This window comes from Prionailurus viverrinus, chromosome B2 (assembly GCF_022837055.1).
Source record: "Prionailurus viverrinus isolate Anna chromosome B2, UM_Priviv_1.0, whole genome shotgun sequence".
NCBI classification, from domain to species: domain Eukaryota; kingdom Metazoa; phylum Chordata; class Mammalia; order Carnivora; family Felidae; genus Prionailurus; species Prionailurus viverrinus.
In genome coordinates, this window is record NC_062565.1 from 13288721 (window position 1) to 13311936 (window position 23216).

Here is a 23216-nt window from a genome sequence, read left to right on the forward strand (position 1 = left end):
CATACTACCCAAAGCAATCTGTAGATTCAGTGTAATCCTTATGAAATACCAATGGCATTTTCCATAGAAGTACAACAGATAATCCTAAAATTTGTATGGAACCACAAAAGACACCCAATAGCCAAAGAGTTAGCTTAAGAAAGATCTAGCCACAGATGGGGTGCCGCCCACATTTCTGCCAGCCAAATTAATGACCATGACTGTTGAGACAACAAAGGCTCTTTATGGACCAGGACCCCTTATGACAAATTCTTCTTAGAACTTACAAGACACACAAGGAGAACCTACTTATCAGCTGCTATTTGGCTGTACCACACCAGTGCATGCATCTCTGGTTGGCAGAGACCTGAGTGAATAGTCTTGCTGGTTGGTCATAAAGCCAAGTGCTCAAGACATAGAATAGTTCTAGATGAAAACTTCATCCGGGTTTTCTTATATGCATGTTAAGAGCTTTATTTAAGCCTTGGGTCTCAGAGCCAATACGAATTCGTAAAAGAGATATACCACTGGGTTGGGGATTGTGTGGTATTTTACAGTGTACCTCATTGCACAGAAATTTTCTTAAAGTTGATGAATGACCAAGTGTGAAAAAAAGATTTTTTTTGTGCCCAACTTATTCTATCACAGGAGTTATTGAGTTAGGTGGTCAGCACTCTAATAGTGTTCTACCCATGCCCACCAATTGTGCAGCTTTGGCTTCTAAGATGTTCCTTAGCAACAGCCTTTACGTCATCCGCACACTAACCCACTGCAGTATTTGTCAAAACAGATGCCAGTCTGGTGAGAAATGGTAACTCACCAGTCTGTGAGGCCAGCTAGAACAGCAGGCTTCTAGAGCCTCTGCCTGCATTTTGGCCTCTGGTTTTCCTCCTTGTGACAACGGCTAGAGACAAAGAGTGACCGTCTCTGGGAAGAAAAGGATTGATAAAAACCAAGAGTACTTATAATGAATCTTTACTAGAGTTGCTGTACCCAAGGGTCCAGTTCCACAACTGTTTTCTTCTGCTACTCTAAATTCAGGAAAGGTGGTGGGGTGGGTGGGTGGGGGGGCAGGGGGAGGACACTACCTTGTAGGGAGATTCCAGCCCCTGTAAGCAGAAATTCAGGAGACTGATGTGGTAAGAATTTTGCTATACTTGTCAGAGGTCCCAGAATCTCTCTGCTGCAAGGAGCCCTGGAGCGAGCAGGTTGCAGCCAGTGAAATTGGTCCCTTCATGGTCACCAAATGTAGGGGTGGAAAATTTTTCCTTGCACCCACTAGGTTCTTTGGTTTGTCTAGACAGATTAACAGGAGAAAAACAAGTTTAACTTTGCACCGACGGAGCTCCATGAAAATATGAGACCCCCAAAGCAAGTCAGGCTGTTACCCTGCATATGCCATCCTTAGCTAAGGAACCGGGTAGGGACCTGGGGCTAGAAATGGGAGGAGGTTGATTCACAGAACAATCAGAAGAGCAGATCTTTTAGATGTTTGCCCTGCTCGTAAGGTCTGTATGTTTGGATTCTTCTCGGTGTCCTTTTGTCTTGGAGGTAAGAATGCTCCTTTCCTTTAGGTCTAGGGAAGGCATCTGTGACCTGCTTCAGGGGAGAGAGACAGGGAAGGTCAGAGTGCACGTCCTGCTTCTGCCATTTTCTCAGACTCCTTCTGCTTAAAGTATTCAGTATGCCAAGGTGCCATATTTTGGGGCAACCTCTTGAACCCCATCACCAGTCACATATTTTTACATCTGTCCCGAATCTCTTGGCATACCCTATATCATATCTCACTTTGGATATGTGTACTTGTTCTTCCCAATTTTTATTTGGCAGAGTTTTGTCTGTTTCAAATACAAATATGATTTTATATTGTTCACATGGATGTATAATTGGAGATGGTGGGAAAACGTCTCCAGGTTGTTTCTGTTGTCTCTGGAAATGGAGAAGGATGAGAACCCACTCTGGGTTAGGTCTGGGGTTCGGGGCACAGAAGTGATCTGACCACAGTGGTTTTGTTACCTATTGTATGGAGCCACTAAGCCATTGAGCAGGGATGGGTAAAGGATTCCACAAAATAGGATTCCACAAAATCAGATTGAGCTGCTACAGAGGGACTTCTGTCCTGAAGACACTTGTCTGTCACTGGTAAAAATGACTATGCTTGTTTCTGATTCTACATTTTGGTTGCTGCTGAAGATTGTCCTTTTTCGAGGATACTCCAGATGTTTTGGAGAGCATCAAGGAGAGGACGTTTCTGTCGTTTCCATGAATTGTGCCAGCTTCCCCATCTTCTATTTATTCTTTCCCATTATAAAAATATTTGTACCAAGTAAAAAATTTGAATGCAGTGGATGCACAGATACAGCTCACCTAGAGCAGTGGGTCTCAGAAGGCTGGTCCGTGGACCTGCGGCATCAGCACCATCTGGGAATTGGTTAGAAATGCAAGTTCTCTGCCCCACCAATTACTGAGTCAGAAACTCTGGGCAGAGGGCCCAACAGTCTCTGTGTCCAGCCCTCCAGGTGACTTTGATGCCACTAAATGTCTAGAGACCCTGGCCTACTATCTCCATAACTCATTAGAATGAACTCTGTAGTAGTTGACTTTCACATTTAGACACAAGCAGTTGACTTATACCTTTTATAAAGTTTTTTGGGGCGCCTGCGTGGCTCAGTCGGTTAAGCTTCTGACTTGGGCTCAGGTCATGACCTCACGGTTTATGAGTTCAAGCCCCGCATCAGGCTTGGTGCTGACAGCTCAGAGCCTGGAGCCTGCTTCGGATTCTGTGTCTCCCTTTCTCTCTGCCCCTTTCCCACTCGTGCTCTGTCTCTGTCTCTCAAAAAAAAAAAAAAAATGTTAAAAAAGTTTTTCATGTAGTAACCAAAAAATACCTTTGGAGTTTGAAAGGATTCCTCTAAAGATCTACCCATCCTCTGCCCCAATAATTATTATTAAGTAGGTTAATACCCTAAGTAAAATTCAGGAAAGTATCGGATTTGACTTAAAAATGCTAGGAAATTAGGCTATTGTCTAAATATTTACAACACAGAGCTTTTAGCCGGGAGGGTCTTTTTTTTTTTTTTTAGTCTTCCAAGAAAAAAAATTGGAAATCATCCAAAGAATAGTATATTATGATACAGGCTTGATATTTTATCATTTTTATGTACTGTTTCTGTAAAAGGTATGTTTCATCCACATATCGCGGAGTGATAGCACGTGCAGGTGGTGTGGAGCCATTGCTTGGAACCGTGATCCACCCCCCCCCCCCCCATTTAGTTGTGTGTTGGTCCCTGCAGGAGGCACAGTGGTCTTGGTGCTGCCTGGACTCATTTCAGGCCACCAGGCTGTCCTGTCAGCCTCCCACCTTGAGCCCATGGAGTTCGAACAGGTTAATAACTCACGAAGCCTCTGGCCACAGGCGGAACTTCTCACTTATCCATTAATCCTTAAGCCTCTCCGTTCGAATCGTTCTTTAAGCAATAAAAAGGCCAGGAAGACGAAAGCAAAAATACTGTGAGGGTTTTCTTAATAGTTGGAGCTAATTTTCTTGAAATGTCACTGTCTAATGGAAGAGGTTCCAAATTCCTACCGCTAATCTGGTTTTCCTATAATTTCACCACAAAGCACACAGGATTTAGAATGACCTCTTCCTGCTCCAATCGAAAGCAAGTAAAAATAGAACTGTGGTACTTAAGGACTGGAGGTGAGCTCCTTATGGATGCCATCCAAGCCTGGCCTCCTCCCCCGCACTAACTGATGGGGGAGGGTCCCAGGCCTGGAGGGGTGAGCGGGGAGGCCCAGAGTCTCCCAGCCACACAGAGGTCTTTGGAGCTGCCTCACCCCTCCCACAGAGACAGCCAACAGCTGAGCATTTCTGTCTCACTGTTTCAGCAAACCTCATGCACATGGAGTTTCTAAGCTGTCCATTTTGCTAATACTCTAGATAGTGGTCATTTCCTTCAGGGCAGTTGATAGAAGTTTTAAAATGTTCCAGAAGTTTAGATACTAGAATAGTGTTTGTTTCCTGTGACATGGGTTTAGGAAACAGCTGTTCAGGAGCTGCCCTGAATGACTGGACATTGTGAGATCTCGCTAGGAGTGGCCGCGAGTTCTTCGTTGTCCGAAAGAGTTCTTTTACTCTGTTTGCCGAACCTGCCAACTACTGTGTTCTAGGTAAGGAACACCTTCTCTTAGTTGCGTGTAAAAGAAAGAAGCAGCATTTCGTTCTTGATAAATGTGTGTAAGGGGGTGTGTGTGCGCGCGCGCGTGCGTATGTGTGTGTGTGTTGGAGGGTGAGGAAAAGTTAAGTCATTTAGCTTTCTTTAAAAAATTGGTTAACTTTACCATGCGCGGGAAAATTTAAAAAATAATAATAATAACCAGTGCTAAGGACTAAGGGCTCTGTGCTGCTTTACAAGAGTCCCAGAAATAATGCATGGTTTGCAGTACTTATAAATCAGTCTCGGAAACTAATTGTTGATGAAGGCTAGACCGAAAACTATTAAAAGCTGTAGAAATGTGGGGCCCAGAAGTGGATATTTTAAAAGGCATGTTATAAAAACCCCAATTCTAGGACAACATTAAGGAAAGGTCTGTTTGTGCTCCAATCTAAGACCATTTGTATTCATTTTATAAGGCAGTTGGGAGACTTTAAAAATGGTTGTGTAGATGCCTCATTCTGAAAACCAATTTAAGTTAGAAATTAAGCCATACTGCTAACTAGTAAAAATAAATAATAAGTGAGTTTTAACACTGGAAAGAAATCTTACGTGTTTTGTTCTCATCTAAATCCTGAGTTTCCAAAACAGAGTTTTTCCGAAATTAAATATAATTTATTGAATCCAAATGTAAAGAAAACTAAAGTGGGGGGGAGGGGGGGCGGGTAGGGAAATGCCTCAAGGAACTAAAAGTACCTTTAGAAAAATAGCAGTTGTTGAAAATAAGCCCACAGTTGTTCCTGATGGATACACTCTGGCAGGGGGGTGGGGGGGGGGGGGAGGAGGAATGGACAGACTGGCTGTATTCCAGCTGGAAGGTCTCACTGATGCCCACAAGGATGTGGAGGGATGTGGTCTGTGATTTACTGACGGTGGACCTAGAAAATGGGGACAGCCACTTGGGAAGAGAGTTGGCGGTTCCTTTCGAAACTAAAGAAAATGCATATGATGCAGCCATTGCATTCTTGGGCATTGATCTCAGAAATGACCTACTTTCACCCCAGAACTGGTACACAAATGCTCATAGCAGCTTTGTTCATAATAGTCAAACTTGGAAACAACGCAACTGTCCTCCCAGGAGTGAACGGTTTCACTGTGGTATGTCCACACCACGAAATTCTACTCAGCAATAAAAAGGAACAAATTACCCATACATGCACCAGCGTGGATGAACCTCCAGAAAACTATGCTGAGTGAAAAAAGCCAATCTGAGAGGGATGTGTACTGCACGATCCCATTCTGAAACCTTTGTTCGAGAACAGAATTCATAGGTTTGGAGATCACTGGTTGGGGAGGCAGGGAGGAGGGTGTGGCTATACAAGGATAACCTGAGGGGGCCTTGCAGGGTCGGTACAGCTGAGGATCTTGTGGTGTGTTACACAAGACTGTACACGGATAAGGCTGCATAGAGCTCCCCATACACACACGCTCACACACTCGAGTGAGTGACTAATGAAATCTGAATAAAGCTCTGGGGGTTGTACCAATGTCATTTACTTGGTTTTGATGTTACACTGTTAACTGTTTAAGGTATTAGCCTTGGGGGAGCCATGGCACAGGTGCACGGGCTGCTGCCCTGTGCCCTGTACCTTTCTCAACACTGTCCTGTGAACCTATGATTATTGCAGTTTTTAAAATAAGTTTTATTTATTTAAGTAATCTCTACACCCAATGTGGGGCTTGAACTCACGACCCCGAGATCAAGAGTCCCATGCTCTTCTGACTGAGCCAGCCGGGCATCCCTATGGCTATTTCAAAGTAAAAAGTTCAACAACAACTATTTTAGTGGTTCAAAAAAAAAAAAAAAAAAGATTGGCTGTTGCAATTTCATATAGGTTAACCTAAGAGGACAAAAGATCTGATCAGAGTGCACAAATTGCTAGCTGAGGTCACCTGTTCATGGTGCCTTAAGGGGGAATTTTCACATTATTTGTAATTTTTTTATTACTAAAATTTTTCCACAGTGTACATGCATTGTTCACACATCCAAAAAGATCAGTTGAATAAATGCAAATAATTAGAAGTATCAAAAAAATTCGTCCCAGTGGGTAAATTCCATCACACAGATGGAATTTCACGGGGTCTTTTAGTGGTCATGTGGCTTGACTGTCTGCAGTTTTTATCAAAACTGATCCGGAAAGGCATTTGTGTACCTGTTTGTGTTTAGAAATATACAGAGATTTCACAAGGTCTGACTGGACCCTGTCACGTGTGCTTTACTATCCCAGAATTCTTTCTCTAGCAATATGAAAACATCCGCGTTGTAAATATCTTCCAGATTTTAAATCTGTTCTTATTCTTGGGTAGTTACCTTGAATGAAAAATGTTCTCGCTATTTTAATGTTAGAGGCTACCAGAGTTTTTCTTAACTCTCCTACGTACGAAATTTCACTGTTTCTCTTTTGACATTTTCGGATTCGAGAGGTTGTTACCGCCAACTCTACTGGAAAGGTTTATCCCGGTTTTCCTGATGTCCGCTTTTCTCTCAGCACTTTCGGGGGGCCTTTCTCAGCCATTCACACCTCACTTTAGGGCTCCCTGGCTCCGCGAGAGGCATAGCCGTGCGCTGGTTTGAAATTGTTCCTGAAATGAGCTTGATGGGCTTTTTTAAATACATGTTTCCTATATCCTGTTGCCACTCTTACGTCCCATTAAAACGTGTAATGGAGAATTGATTATACCATCTTCACTGGTAATGGGACTTGTTGTTTTGAGGAATTCTCCATTTGGAGGTGGTCGTGGCAGCCAGCCTGGAGGCTGGAGCCACAGGAAATGGGCACGGCTGTGGGGGGCACAGACCAGGCTGGTTATGGAGAGAAAAGATTATTCTTGCCTTCTGGCAGGAAAGCTAGTGCTGCTTTTTTGTGTGCTTTTTTTTTTCTTTTTAACCTTAAGGTTCTATGTTGAAGCTCCTTAAATCTTTGTGTTTGCTTGCTTTTCCCAGTACAATAAATGACATCTTAAATATGAACGAGGAGGCATTTTTCCTTGTAGAAGATGTTCTATAATGTACGTTTTTCTGTAGTCATTCAAAATTCGGATGCTGTTAAACCTTGGGTGCTGAAGGACCCCTTCAGATGGCCTTCCCCCGTTGTACCAGCCCCAGATGTGGTTGTTTCTTGGTGAGAGCCGGCCCGAGCGCAGGTTGAACCGCACCACGAGGACCCCCCCCACTCAGTGGGCCCAGGGCTGGGGGTGCAGCTTCCGCGCTGCTGAGCAGCATGGCTATTTTTGTTTGTTTGTTTAAGCTTTTTATTTCTTTATTTGGAGAGAGAGCAAGCAGGGGAGGGGCAGAGAAAGAGGGAGAGAGACTCCCAAGCAGGCTCCACACTGTCAGCACAGAGCCCGACGTGGGGCTCGAACTCACAAGCCGTGAGATCGTGACCTGAGCCTACACCGACCCAGTCACCCCCAGCATTGCTGTTTTTAACTAAATCTGCCATGTGCTTTTTCTTTTTTTTTCTTTTTTTTTTTTTTTTCAACGTTTATTTATTTTTGGGACAGAGAGAGACAGAGCATGAACGGGTGAGGGGCAGAGAGAGAGGGAGAGACAGAATCAGAAACAGGCTCCAGGCTCCGAGCCATCAGCCCAGAGCCTGATGCGGGGCTCGAACTCACAGACCGCGAGATCGTGACCTGGCTGAAGTCGGACGCTTAACCGACTGCGCCACCCAGGCGCCCCTACCATGTGCTTTTTCACCGTGGCCGTGAGCGTGGCTGTTGTGACCGTGCTGCTGCTCGGTGATTCTTGTGTGGCCCTCGGCCCTGAGATACCACAGTGGCTCTGAAGCCAAGCTCAAGCCCATAGGGCAGTCGGAGCTATTTCAGATAACTACTGCGTACCATGTTTTAAAACTGAAAACGGTGATTTTCTTTTTTCCCAAATCTACCCCCCGCTTTTGTGAGAGTTAAGAAGTGATGAGATTGCATTCCACGATAGAAAACCCAAGATGAAAAACTCTGGGGCTTCTAATTCAGACACAGGAGAGAATGGAACTTCTGAGGCAGAAGTCTCGAGAAGAACGGCGTTTTCAAGCTGTACACAATGTGTGGAAAATCTCAATTCTGTTGGAACAAGGTATTCTTTAATGAAAACCCCTTTGATGATTTCTACACTGATCTCTGTTTCTGAGCTGCTTATTCTGGAATTACTTTTTTAAAAGATTATTTGGACTTGGTTTGAAGTGTTTGAAGTATACTTGGTCTGTTTTAGGCTGACCGTCTCCCATGCACTTGGCAGTCAGGAGGCATTTGAGCAGAGAGGCTGACAGCTGAAGTGAACAAATGAAGAGGCTCCTTTTGGGTCCCCTCTTCCCCTCTCAGGAGTGCACTGAATTCCTTGCAGATTTATGAAGGGCACTGAGAGGTGACTAATTCTGGAGTGTCTGAGTGAGGCTGAGAGAGCTGGGGTAATTCTCAGTGTCGCACCCGTCCGAGTTTGTGTAGTGCTTCGTGTTTCCTTCTCCTCATGTCCATTGTTTCCAAGAGTCCATTGTTTAAAAAAATTTTTTTTCATGTTTATTTTTGAGAGAGAGAGAGAGAGAGAGAGCACGAGCAGGGGAGGGGCAGGGAGAGAGGGAGACACAGAATCCAAAGTAGGCTCTGGGCTCCGAGCTGTCAGCACAGAGCCCGACGCCACGGGGCTCGAACTCACAGGGTGAGAGATCATGACCTAAGCCAAAGTTGGACACTTAACTGAGTCACCCTGGTGCCCCCAAGAGTCCACTGTTTTAAATAACTGCTGGTAGGAACCGTCAGCTCTTGGTCAGTGCTGGTGCCTGGTGATTCACATCTGCTACCTTACTTAATCCTGCCAGCAGCCTTACGGAATAGGTCTTTGTACCTTCCTTGTACACAGGAGGAAGTTGATGCTCAGAGAGGTTAAGTCCCAGCGAGTGCTGGATATCCTGGCGCAGGTTTGTTTGGAAGCAGAGCCTGAGAGGATTTTGCTGCAGGTAGTTTGTACGGGAGGTGATCCTGGAGAGGAGGAGTGAGGAAGCAGAGAGGAAACACAGGAGGAACGGCCAAGACAGGGATGTGTTATTAAAGTTGATGCTATAGCCCCAGGGCTCTGCTTCCATCAGGATCTCTGAGAAGCGTTCAGAAAGCCTCCTAGAAATGCCCGTCCGAAGGAAGGGACACCAGAACACTGATATACTGACATCTGTCACCTGTCGGTCGAGAGCTGTCTTAATTCCCCAGAACTTCTGGGCTATGTGGCTTGACATTCCCCGAGACTCGGAGAATACTCTGAGCAGAAAAACAGAGACAGGTACAGGTAAGGGACCTTGTGGGCCTCCAAAGGGGCTCACGCAGGGCTGCCTTCCTTCCAGAGCCACGCCTGAGATGAGAAGTAGGCTAAAAGGGATGTGATGTGATTGGTGCCAGAGCGGCTGCGGAAAGGGCTGGGACCTGTGCCCCGACGGCTTCCAAAACCTGTGCTCTTTCCAGACCGCCTCCCTGTAGACAAACCTAGGAGATGGGGGAAGTTAGGGCAACACAGAAATACAGAGAATGCACAGTGATTATAATAGTGGGAACAGAATGAACATCGTTGGTACAGCACCTGTCATCGTGGAGTCGGGAAGATTCACTTTCTGTTGGTGGTGGCCGGTTAACGTGCGTGTGTCTTCCTTGCGTGTATGTAGGTTAGAATACAAGACGAATGCCCAGAATATTCTAAGTACTGGAGACTGCAACTGACTTGGGATTAAAAATGCCCTCCATCATCGAGTTTTTAAGGTCTGTCACGCATACGAGATTATGTTGTTCTCAGCACGCGTGAAATGTGGTGGTGGGTATTGGTGGGGGACAGGTAGGGGAATGCCTATGCTGGGCCTCATAGACCACCGTTCACTCTGAGTTCTGCGTATCTCTTGTTGTTAAAAATCACTTGGTAACACCCCAAGGATGTTTTAGTGCTGCGTAATCGGCATACAACATTGTGTAAGTTTAAGGGGTACATGTTGATTTGGTGCCAGTGTGATTACCACTGTAGCATTAGCGGACACCCCCATCGCCTCACGAAGTTACCGTTTCTTTCTTGTGGTGAGAACATTTAGGATCTAGTTTCTTAGCCGCTTTGAAGAACGTAATATAGCACTGTTGACTCTAAGCACCATGTTTTGCGTTAGGTCTCCTCTAACCACAAGTTTGTACCCTTTGACCCGCATTCCCCCTCTCCCTGTCCCCCGACCCCCAGCTCCGATAACCGTTCTGCTCTCTGTTCTAGGAGTTTGGCTTTTTCAGGTTCCACACCTAAGTGGTAGGACAGTATTTGTCTTTCTCCGTCTGGCGTGTCTCCCTTAGCTCAACGCCGTCAAGGCCTGTCCCTGTTGTCACAAACGGCAGGATTTCCTTCTTCCTTAGGAATGAGTAGCATCCCATTGTATGTGTCGGTACACACGCACGCCCCACCCCCACGCGCTTGTTGACACTGAGGTGTTAGCTCTGGTGACTGATGCTATGCGCAGATACCTTTTTGATATGCGGTTGCGTTTTGTCTGGATACGTACCCAAGAAGTGAGAGCCCTGGATCATAGGGTGGCTCCAGTTTTAATTTTTTCGGGAGCCTCCACGCCGCTGTCCACAGTTGGCTGCACCAGCTTGCATTCCCACCAGCGGTGCACGAGGGTTCCCCTTTCTCCACGTCATCGCCGACACCTGTCGTCTCATGTCTTCTCAGTGGTGACCGTTCTGACAGGTGTGAGGTGATGTCTCGTGGTTTCGATTTGCATTTTCCTGGTGATGAGTGATGACGCACCCGTTGGTCATTTGTCGGTCTTCTTTGGAAAAACGTTTGCTCAGATTCTCTGTCCGTGTTTTAATCGGATCTTTTTTATTGAGTTATATGAGTTCTGACGCCCCAAAGATGTGACACTCCCCAGAGGTAAACGGTGGGGAATAACATCTGCAGTGAAATTATCTTCGGCGTTTCAGGCCCCATGTTTCTTGCACAACAGTAAGGTAGCTGAAACGTTCTGTTCTGCCACGCTCAGCCTAGCATAGTGTCTGCACGAGGTAGGCGCTGCGAGACGCTTGTTTAGGGGAACGAACCCAAGGAGTCATCGTTTGATTCTTGGGCCAGTCGCACTTGGGCAGGGGCTGGAGCCAAGGCGGCTTGTCAGGAGGGTCTCCGTACTGCTGCGTGAGAGGCCAGCGCACACTTAGTGTGTAAAACGGCGCAAAGGTAGGAGCTTACCCGCCGCCTGTAGGGCAGAAGTCAAGGCCATTGCCTCGCGGGCCAACGTCAGGGTGTCGACCAGGCCACGTTCCTTTCTGGGACTTGGGAGAAGAGCCCCCATCCGAGTTCATTCAGGTTGTTGACGGGGTTCCAGCTCCCCACAGCTGTAGTTAAGGCCCCTGCTTTCAGCCGGGAGCTGCTCTCCGTGTCTGGCCGCCACCTGCGTTCCTCGCCGTGTGGGTCCCGCATCCTCAGAGCCAGCACGGGAGAATGTTCCTTGTGTCACGTCCCTCTCTCACGCTTCACGTCTCTCTCTCCAGGGAAAGTGCACGCAGGCGCCTTTAAGAGCCCGATCAGGTCAGGCTTGCCCGGGTGACCCCTCTCTCTTAAAGTCAGCTCTGCCCCGGGGCATAGCCTGCTCATGGCAGGAGAGCCAGTCCTGCTGATAGTCGGGGAGGGCGTCGTGCAGGGTGTGTGCACCAGGAGCAGGGCATCTCAGAGGCCGCCTGAGAACTCTGCCCCCCATGGGACGTACAGAGGACTCCGGAGTTCAGAGCAAATGTGAAAATAACCCTGGGCCCGTGAACGAGGTGAATAATGGTAAATGCCTGACCCAGATTTCATTCTTGCGTTCCCCATGCGTGCATTGAGGAAGGTTAGAGCGCTAGGAAGTGGTCACGGGATGGTAAATCGGGGGCTCTTCCTGGCATGACGAGGCTCGGGCTGATGGCCTGGTATTGCTGACTCGGCCCGAACTTGAAGGGTTGCTGCTCACACTAATCAGAAAGTTCTTTCAACGTTATTTCACTGAAGGCGCACGTCAGGATTGGGTTAGTATCTCTATCCCAGGTTCAGCCGGGTGACGTGAGGCTCAGGAAGGTTGACTGACTCAGCCAGGTTGCCCGTTAGTGAACAGCAGAGCCGGGACCTCGCTCTTCTGATCCAGCACGACGGCTGCATCCTTGCCCTTCCACTTACTGAACGCCTGCCGTGCCCGGCTCCGAGCCGGGTGATGAGGCGTCGCTGTCCACCAGGAAGTCCGAGTCTTGGCCCCCTATACTGCATGTAATGTACGAGTCAGCGTCACCAGTCTGGTCGCGGGGGGTGCCCCAGGGCGGGATAGCGGGGTCCGCTGGAGTCAGGTGAAGTGTTAGCCAAGAGGCTGGTCTTGGCTGATGAACCGCTGATCCGCAAACAGTGGACACGTGGTGGGAGGTCATGGCACAGGGAGAGGCATCGGGGGCCAGGGGGCTGGCCCGCCAGGTCAGGGGAAGAAGTGCCATGGAGGGTGGGCGGGGTGGGGGGGCACCTGCATGGCAGTCGGGGCACCAGCCGGGGTTTGACAAGCAGACGCGACCCTCTCAGCTTGGAGGGTGGAGGTGAGTGCGTACTTACTCCCATTTCCTGCCTCCGTCCCTCTTCAGGCCCTGACCCCGAGTGTTCTGTTTCCGTAGCTGAACTCGATGCAGAGCACACCCAGAAGGTCCTGGAAATGGAGCACACCCAGCAGACGAAGCTGAAGGAGCGGCAGAAGTTTTTTGAGGAGGCGTTCCAGCAGGACATGGAACAGTACCTGTCCACGGGCTACCTGCAGATAGCGGAGAGGCGAGGCAAGTTGGGCAGAGGGCCGCTGGCGGCGGGGACCCTCCCCGGGAGCCCGGAGACCGTGTCTCGCCGCGCCCCCCAGGTGGGGTGTGGGGCACAGGCCCCGGAAGTCTGTTCTGGCATTAGTCCCCAAAACTCAAAGTGGCTCTGCCATGCGGTACTCGTCTCGTCCTTGTCTCTACCTCTTCCTGTAGGTCTAGGCTTCAGTTGGAGATACTTAGAAAACATGGAGCAGGCTTTTTGTTTTTTTTAAAAAGGTAAAAACCAAAGAAGCATCACCCATAATTCTACAGCACAGTAAAATCTCCGTCACTATTTTAGGGTGGTTCTTTCGTGTGTGTGTGTGTGTGAGTCTGTACATAATTGGTATCAAACCATACACACATCTGGCTTTGTGTCTATCTAAATACTGTACAGGGATCTTTCCCCCTGTGTTATTAACAGTTCTTTAAAAGGGTATATTTTCAAAGCTGCGTCTGCGTCGTCAGGATGTACGCAGTTAACATTTAACCAGACCCCTAGTTGAAGAGATTCTTTATCTTTATACACGGTTCTGAGATGAACATCCATATTCATAAATATTCGTGTCTCCGAGAGTTCCCAAGAACAAACTGAGCAGGGGCGAAGCCCGGTATGGGGTCCCTCATCCAGCCTCTAGAAGGAGCACGAGCAGCTTGGTTGCACGGCACGCGGGCAACTGTCCAGGGCCCCTCTGCTCACCTGCCCCTCCGTACCCCTGAGCCCCTCCGCTCCCCAGCCCTGTGTCCTCCATTCTCTCCCCTGGCCAGCCTGGCCCTGGTCTTTGTTCCGATACCCTGCCCCTCACCACACCCCCCAGCTCCTCTCTGTTCCCCTCACTCTGTTCCTTCCCTGTCTTTGAATCCGGTGTCCGCCCCCAGGAGAGAGGTTAAGGAAATAAAAACCGAGGAAGGAAAATAATGGAGGCAAAACACATCAAAAGTAGCATGGCGACACGCCTGGGAGAGCACCACAGGATGCGCCGTGTGGATGAGGCTTCTTTCCTCAGGGCGGGTCAGATTTGAAGGAGGACATCCGGTCTCCACAGAGCTGGCTGTGTCCCTTTTGTATGCCCTCCTCTACAGTCTGTCTGCGTCTAGAAAAGCCAGACAGATTGCCTCAGAATACGCGTGCTATTCGTGGCCTGCAGGGTTTGGTGCCGCTTATGGAGGGAGTAGCCCGTTCGCTGCAGGGATTCGCGTCTCGTCACGGGCAGGGGTGAGGTCACTGTACCCTGCACGGCCGTGAGACCCTCTCTGGTGTGTCGGGGGCCCCGCCCTCCCCACCCCATCTCCACCCGTTAGCCTCCCAGGGGCCCCACCCCCAGACGCTGCGATGACACTGGGGGTCAGGACTTCCACATACGAGTTTGGGGGACACAGACATCGAGGCCGTACCAGCCACGCACCTCCTGGGAAACACACTGCAGATCTGAGGACAAGGAGCCGCTGCACCCAGGAGGTGGGAGGAGGTCGGCCAGCGAAGGGAACAGTCAGAGACTATCAGTGCTGAGTTAACCCTGCACGTCCAGCTTGGTTCCCTGGATGTTTCCGGAGCACCTGCGAGCACTCGGCACGTCTTTAGGCCCAGAGGAAGAAAGGCCAAGTGGAAGTGCCTCTTAGGTAGGCCCGCGCTCGTGGGGAGACGTGGGAGCACACACGGAGGTGAACCCGGCGCAGGGAGGTTCGAAGTGCCTCCTTGCGGTGACCGTGAGCCCGGCACACGGGGACCCTCCAGCTGGCGCGGTGGGGTGCCCGGCCAACTCTTGTTGGACAGACATCAATGAAGTATTAAGGAATTGAATTCTCACAGTTTGGGACACTTAAAAAATAACATTCCTCAAGTTTCCAAGAAGTCTTAGGCTCCTTTTTTTTTAAGGTAAAAAAAAAAAAAAAAACGGGAGTCAGGCACGTGTTGCCAATATGTGTGATTTTGAAAGCACTGAAGAAGAAAATTGGAGATTTGGGCTTTTTAGCTTTCTACTTCAGCCAGAGCTGGAAGAACATTCAGATAACAAATAGGCATCTCTCGGCGAGGCTCTTCAGAGCCATCCCTTAGACTTCCGGCCTGGCAAGTCCCACGTCCCCTTCTTACAGACTGTTCATCTCCAGGGATGAACACGGGGATGTTTAACGTAGGAGAATCCGTCAAAGCAAAAAATCTCCATAGTGAATGTGGTATTTTGGCCTCATTCCACTACATCAGAAATAGCAGTGAATTTTTCTCACTTTCCAAAGCATCATTTTTAAATTAAGACAAAGGAATGGAAAGTTTTATCCAGCAAATTATCAGAGTAAAGGGTAAAGGGACACCCGTGACTCCTTGGATCAGGGTGAGGCTGGAGAACCCACGGAGCTGGGAGCATCAGGCACTTGAGGAGGCACGAGGCCACGCCAGCTCGCCAGGCAGCAGAGGGGACCTGGCACCCGCCACGCGCCCAGCAGTCCTAGTGCCATCAGGGCACGTGTAACCTGGTACGACCCTGACCCGGGTTCGGTCTTCCACCCGACATGACTCCTGTTTTCTTTGTTGCTGGGTGCTGGGGTATCTTGACAGATCACCTGGGAGACCCGCTGTTCCGTACGTGTGTGTGCCCACAGTTAGATCTCAGGCTCCCGTGGATCCCTGCTGAACTGGCAGTTCGGCAAAGTCGAATCTTCTGGAGCCGGGGGCTGCGCCCTGTGCCGCGAGACACTCTTACTCAGGCCTCGGAAGTCCCCCAGTGGACCCAGTGCCCAGGACAGAGAGGGACGTGATGTCTGGGCTAGTGGTAAAATTAACAAAGTTAGAAGAGATGGAATTAGTAGATAAAACCGCACTAAACTAAAATTCATATAGCGTCCCCCAAGATACAATCCAGAATGCAGTAGTATCTCAAAACACAATTGCCAGCTTATGGTTTTAACTTTGTGTGATTGTCTCCCCGTGAGTGTTTTATTTAGAACTTTGAAATTTGGGGTGGCTCGGTCGGTTTAGTGTCCACCTCCTGATTTCGGCTCAGATCGTGATCCTAAGGGGTGGGATCGAGCCCCGTGTTGGGCTCCATGCTGAGCATTGAGCCTGCTTGAGATACTCTCTCTCTTCCCCTCTAAAAAATAAACAAAACCAAACCTCACTGTTGAGGACATTCTCTTATGTCTTCGTACATGTGATGAGAGTTTCTTTGGGGCAGTGGGCCTCAAACTTGAGCAAGCCTCAGTCACCAGGGGGGCTGTTCACATGGAGACTGGTCCCACCCCAGGGTTTCCGATCTAATAGGTTTGTGGTGGGGTCTGAGAGTTCACATTTCTAACAAGCTCCCAGGTAAAGGAACTCTTGAGGCAGTTGGACACTTTGAGAACTGCTTCTTGAGGGTGTATCACTGGGACAGTCATTAACGGAGTCGTTTGACGTGCTTATCTGTAATTTCACTAGATTCTGTCCGATTACCTGCCCAAGTCCCCCGTTGGTTTACGGTGCCCTAGCAGTGTGTATATGTGCCATCACTTATCTTTGTCAACACTGGGTAGTGCTGATATTTAAATTTTTGCCAATCTGTGAGTATGAAATGACCTCTTGTTTTTAATTTGCATATCCTTGATTGTCCATTTTCCTCCTGGTTGTCTTCCTTTATGGGGTCTTTTTTTTTTAATTTTTTTAAATGTTTTTATTTATTTTTGAGACACAGCATGAGCAGGGGAGGGGCAGAGAGAAAGAGGGAGACACAGAATCCAAAGCAGGCTCCAGGCTCTGAGCTGTCAGCACAGAGCCCGATGTAGGGCTCAAACCCACGGACTGTGAGATCATGACCTGAGCTGAAGTCAGATGCCTAACTGACTGAGCCACCCAGACGCCCCCTCCCCCCCGTCACTTATGGGGTCTGATGCTCGTGGTATTGGCCTTTACGGATTGTCATCTGAGGCAGTCACCTTCACTCAGTCCGTGGCTTATGGATTCTAGAGAGGCCTTTGCTAAATGTGTGTTTATTTCAACGTGATCGGCTCTACCCATTTTATTGCTAATGGTTTGTCCTTTTGTGTCTTGTTCAGGAAATCCTTCCCTCCAAGTATAAGCATACAAGTAGAGCTTGGCTGTAACTCCAAGTTCTAAGAACATTCTACTGTGTTTTATTCTTAAAGTTTCAGTGTTTCCCATTTTATAGTTGGCTGTTCAGTCCACCACCAGTTCGTTTTTCTGTGTGTGGGGAGGTAAGGACCCAAATTCAGTAACTTTGCCTCCACCCCAGCACTCTTTCCCCACTGTTTCTGGGTGTCTCCACTGCAGTACCCGGTGAGTCTTTTCTGGGCTCTCTTCTCTGTCTCTTTCTTCTGTTTGTCTAGCCTGGAGCCCAAACTCTACTATCTTCATTCTTCACTAAGCAGTGGCTCTCAACTGGGGGCGGTTTTGTCCCCTCGGGACATTTGGCGGAGTCCCCAGAGTTTTGCCTGCTGTGCTTGGGGCAGGGCTGTGCTGTTTGCATCTATCCGCTAGATGCAGGGATGCTGTTGGGCACCTGCCAATATACAGGACAGCCCTACAACAAAGAATGCTCTGGTCCAGAGTGTGGGTGCCTTGGCCGAGAAAACTTGTCTTACAGCAAGTCTTGCTGTGTGGTGTGCTGGAGCGATTCTTACACACCCCGAAACATGTTTATGCATTCTTTCTTGAGAGTTGCCTTGGCTATTCTTGGCTCTTTGTACTTATGTATAAATGTTACAGTCAGATTTGCAAGTTCTATGAAAACCCGTCCAGGCCTTGATTGTGGTTGTGTCGCTTCTGTGCCGAGGGAGCACCAGCCTCTTAGTGGTGCTGTAGGCAAGCCCTCCTCCCTGATTTCCCACACGTGCAGTAGGCAAGCCCTCCTCCCTGATTTCCCAAGCGCTGGGTAGAAGCAGCCTCAGACACTGCGGGGGCCGAGTAATTTCTCTGTGGGAAGAGTTGCCACCTGTTTTTCTCCACTAGGTACAAAGGTTTCCTATTTCTTGTCAATTTTAACAAGTTTTCCATGGAATCTGTCCGGTTGATCTGTAGTTCTCAAATGTGTTAGCATAACGTCCATAGTATCATTCTCAGCCTTTGTGGTATTTGGGTTGAAGTTTGCTTTTCCACCCCTCTCGGATCACTAATTTGTGCTGTTCATCCTTCGTGGTGAGTCTTACACAGAACAGTCATCTTTAAGTGTTTTCTTAAAGACCCAACTTTTAGCTTTGTTGTTGCTATCGTATAGCTCATTAGTTTCTCTTCCTTAGTGCTGGGCATCTTCGGTGGCGGTTTTGTTTTTTGTTTTTTTCCCTTGGTTTTGGTCTAATTTGACTGGGCTTGGTTTTCAGCATTCTTGTCTGAATAAGGCATTCAAAGCTATGAACTTTCTACAAGGGTAACGTTCACCACTTTTTAACAGAATTCTACAAGTTCTGACAAGTAAGTTTCTTCCTGGGTTTTTTAGATTTTCCATTACAATTTCTTACTTGACTTGTGACCTGTTTAGAAGTGTTTTTAAATAATGCGTGAAGTTGTTTCTAGTTACCTTTTGTTCCTGATTTCTCATAAACTTCATTGTGGTTGTTGCAGAATGGGTTTTTGATTTTTTTTTTTTTTAATTCAAGACTTAGAGTTTTCCTACATGTTTTCTGTGTATTTGAGGGTAAGATTCTAAATGATAGGGTTCTGTGTGTACCTGTTCCACCAAGATCATAAGTTGGGCTGTTTATTCTCTATTATTGAATTGTATAGTTTATTATCAAAGAGGTGTATTAAACCATTCTTCCCAGGGTTATGGATCGGTTAGATCTTCCTTGTCACTCTGCCATTCTTTAAACACCGCCACAAATTATATGTCACACAAATTTCGAATTGTCCTCCAGGCAAACTGAAACTTTATTAAATCACTAAGTACTATTTATTTCAATATTTTTGTTTTCCCTTAAAGTCTGTTTTGTTTCCTATCAATATTGCTATGTCAGGGGCACCTGGCTGGCTCGGTTAAGTCACCATCTCTCAAGTTGGTGAGATCAAGGCCTGTGTTTATCTGCCTGACAGTGTGGAGCCTGCTTAGGATTCTCTCTCTCCCTCCCCCTGCTTGCCCTCTTTGTCTCTCAAATAAACTTTAAAGAAATGTTGCTAGGTCAGCTTTCTTCTTCGAGTTAATTATGTAACTACTTAAGCTTTTGTTTGTTTCTTTTAATTTAATGTCCTTATGTTTTGGGAGTGTCTCCAATAAACTAGACATAGCGAGATTTTTATCACTTTAATTCAGTCTTCTAATCTGTTAACTGGAAAATCCGACTCATCTACATTTACTGTGATTACTGACACACGGCTTCATTACTACCTTTCTTGGTACTGTTCCCATGCCTTTTTAATCCGGTTTTGCGTTCTCTTCGGTTTTAAATCCTACTCCTGCCCTTTTCCAAAGGATGGGACAGACGGAAATGAAAGGGAGCCTGCGTCCCTTTCAAAACTGCAGTCAGAGCAAGGCCAACCGCCAGAAAGGCCCTGTTGACAGGCCGTGGCCAGAACAGAAAACCTGCCGCTTGCCTGACTTCTGGTGGCCCGGCAGTCGCACACAAGCCCCCACGGGGCCCACGACTGACCGGTGGCAGTGTCCCCTGACCAGTCAGCCTGGAGAAGCTTCGGGACGCCGCCCCGTTGGTACCCCTCGCGGTATCGAGACCAGTCGGGCCGTGAAGCAGCGCAGTGACTCCGCGTGGCAGTGGCCCCGGGCCTGCACCCCACCCGAGTCCACACCACGTGGCTTTCATGCCTCTACTTCGAGGAGTCACCTCAGCTACAGTAAGCTTCCCTCTGCGAAGAACAGAAACTACATGCTTTCTTATTTTAGCGCTGGCCTTGAACGAGGTTGTGCCTAAGACCGTCAGCTCCTCCCCTTCCGCTGCCGGAATGGGGTCTTACATCGCGATGGCTCTTGGCCCCCCGCCCCGCCCTCCCGCGAGCTCCCAGTCACCCACCTCCTGCATCCTGGGCCCGACCTCCTGGACTCTGCCTGTGGCGAGAGTAGGTTTGTGGTGACGAGCTGTCTGCGCTCGTAGCTGATGCTCGATCTTAAATGCCATTTAATGTTACATAATTTTAGAAATGGCATTTATCTCACCTCTTTGAACTTATTCCATTGTCTTCGTATATTGTTGTCGAGAAGCCGTCAATCTAATTATTTCCTTCTCTTCCCTCTCGTGCCCTCTCTCTGACGTTCCCCAGCTTCACTGCAGGTGATGTAGGGGAGGATTTCTTTCATCTGTCTTCCTTGGAATAGATTTTTGCTTCCTAAATCTGGGACGTCACATCTTCCAGCAAGTCTGGGAGAAAATCAGCCTCTTTGTCCGTGTCCCCCACCATCTCTTCTTGTCTCAGAACTGGGACAGTGCTGCGGGTTTGCATTTTCCGTCTGTTTCTGCGCCCTACGGTCTTATTCATTCTTCCTAATTTGTTTGGCCCTAGTCCCTAACCATCGGTTTAATACCGGCCCACAGTTTTACATTTCAGTGATTAAAATGTTCCTATCTGAAAGTCGTTTGGCTGGTTTTTGATTCCATCTTTAAGGTCATTAAAATGCGTAAAGTCATTTGAATTCTCAGTAAAGGGTGCTGCACGGAGCTCCTTTCTGCTGACCTTCGCTCCGAGTGCCGGACCGGTTCCCACCGTGTGCTGTAGACTCTGGACTGGGCTGAGTTTATGTTTTTATATCACTGTGAGACCCAGGGCGAAGGGGGCCTCCACGTCCAGAAATAATTTCTTTCTGCCAGGGACGGTCATGCCTGGGGTGACCACGTCGATTGGCTCGTTGTTTTCTGGACCACAGAGGTAGCTGGAATATGGGCTCCAGACCCAGGGACTGCCCTCCCCCAGGGCCCCGGCTGGTGGACCCCTCCTGGTATTGATGTCCTTTTGCTCCTGGGCCAATTTTACTTTTCTCTTTCACCACAGAGAGCTCGTGCTCCCCACTCACCAGTATGCAGCTGCCCAAAGCTTGTCTGCTTTTCAGATCAAAGACTAGAGAGATGTCATAAGGGCAGTGACAGCTTCCCCGGGAAGCTCGATAAAGTCTGGGGGCCTCTGCACATAGAAGGCAAAGCTGTGTCGGCAGGGAGGTAACCAACCTCCTACTGCTGCGGGGATGTGGCTCTCGGGACCCTGTTCCCCGCAGCCACGGGCTGCTTCGTGCAGAACGGGTCGTGTTCCGCACCTGCAGGCCGAGGGCTGGGGGTGAACGGAACAGCTGGAAGGGGCCCACATAATAGCAGCCAAGGCCGGTCTAGGGTGGAGTCACAGGGCCCGACTGGGGTGTGTCGTTTTCTGTCTTAGAAAGTCTGGAGTAGCGGGAGAGATTTCATACCTGGAGAACATACGTAGTTAACTGATGCACTTGAAGGGTTACTGAGGACCAACAGGATCATTCCTTCTCGTGCCCGTCTCTTCCCAGAGCCCATGGGCAGCATGTCGTCCATGGAGGTGAACATCGACATGCTGGAGCAGATGGACCTCATGGACGTGTCTGACCAGGAGGCCCTGGACGTCTTTTTGAACTCCGGCAGCGAAGACACCGCCGTGCCGTCTCCGGCCGCAGGTGGGGGTGAGGGAGGATCCTGGACGCCCGGGGCCAGTCTCTAAGTTCTGCCTCTTGTCCCGCCACTTGTGGGCTCACGGCGGTGGGGAGGGAGCCTCTGGTTGGTCCGTGGTGAACCTCTCCCAGCTTGTGAGTGCTCGGCCCAGATTCGTCCAGGGACCGCGCAGTCGGACCCAGGTCATACTTCTTCCTCGGGCTCAGAAGGCCTCTGGGTGTTAGGCTGTAAGGCCTGGAACTTGGGGTTCACCTTCAGCACCCCCTCCCCTCCCCGTGCTGCCCTTCCCCCCCTCCCTCCCTCCACAGGTGATCACTTGACCTTTCGCTCAGCTTGGGCTCATAGTTTTAAGAGTTAAGTCGCCACCCTTCAGGCACTTGATCTCCATTTACTGCCTTCCCCAAATTGCGATTCATGGAAGGCCAGTAGAAATTTTCCAAGGCCCCCCTCTGCCCGGGCCCAATTTAAGTCTGGGACAAGCCCTGCAAGGTGGGGGCAGGGTTGTCTCATATGCACATCCTTGCTACGAAAGCACTTCTGTTCTTCCACAGGCGCAGAAAGGGAAAGGCTCAGACCAGGGTCACGGCGCTACTAGGCCCCCTTCCTGCGAAGCCCACCTCCAGTTTTCCTGTCCACTTGTGTTTCCTCTACCTTCTCCCCGAGGCAGCGCTCTCCCCCTCCCCGCCGTCCGGGGCTGGGGCAGGGCAGTCCAGAGAGTGCCTGGCGCTTTCCAGGAGTCAGGGACAGACAGACTGGGGTTTAGGACCTTCTTCAGTTCCCCTGAACTTGGAGAACTGCTACAAGATCGGTGAGACCGGCGCCCAGAGAAAAACTCCCCGAATTACTCGCCAGGACATGTCCTGATGGCCGAGGTTCCTGGGCTGCTCCTCAAAGCAAGGCGGCCTGTGCCTCTGGCGGTTTCTCTCAGAAGCCACCCCGGGCGGCCGGAGGGTCCACTCAGGGTCCCCGGCGCCACCTGCCCTCGCGGAGACAGGCAGCCGGGTTCTGCGGCCCCCGGGCCACCGGAACCAACGCCGCGCGCCCTTCTTGTTCTGCGCACGTGGGTGGCCGGGTGGGGGGGAGGCCTCTCCAGCACAACTTCCGTGGCAGCTTCTCTGTTGTGTTTGCAGGGCCCGAAGCGGGCGGCGGGCCGAACGAAGTCACCCTCCAGGTTCCCAGGCCCTCCGCGTCGCGAGCCGAGCCGCCGTCCTCACCGTCCGCGCAGGCCCCCGGCGACGGCGTTGAGTCCCCCGTCGTCCAGTCCGACGAGGAGGGAGTGGAGGTGGACACGGCCCTCGCCACCCTGCACACCGACGACAGTGACTCGTAGGTGTGCGCGCCCCGCCCTGGAGGCAGGTGCCGTCCCCGAGGCTCCTGGTCGTGACGCGGTTGCCGCCGGCGCGAGGCCCTGACTGTACGAACCGCTGACAATAAAGCTTGCGGACTTCACCCCGCCAGGGTACAAAGCCAGTTTGTGCGGAAGGGCTTCGAATTCCAGTTTGTACAGCAGGGAGGGTGTCCACGCGGGCCGCTCCCGCGATCCTGAGTCCGTCCTCCCGAGCGTGGCCGTAGCCGGCCACCGCACACGATCCACTCCACCGCTCCCTCCTTCCTCCTGCTGAGGAGCGGGTCGCACGCAGGGTCCCCTTGGCCACCACTGGT

At 49.6% G+C, this 23216-nt stretch overlaps 1 protein-coding gene across 1 annotated transcript in view; it reads left to right on the forward strand.

The window, feature by feature from the left end:
• DTNBP1 (dystrobrevin binding protein 1) overlaps window positions 1-23003 on the forward strand; it is a 132462-nt gene extending 109459 nt beyond the window's left edge. Inside the window, exons 8-10 of the mRNA XM_047858121.1 lie at window positions 12831-12986; window positions 21416-21559; window positions 22685-23003. Of these exons, the coding sequence (XP_047714077.1) occupies window positions 12831-12986; window positions 21416-21559; window positions 22685-22884 (500 nt within the window). The 3' untranslated portion in view covers window positions 22885-23003. The remainder of the gene's footprint in view (window positions 1-12830; window positions 12987-21415; window positions 21560-22684) is intronic.
• The last annotated feature ends 213 nt before the right edge of the window (window positions 23004-23216 follow it).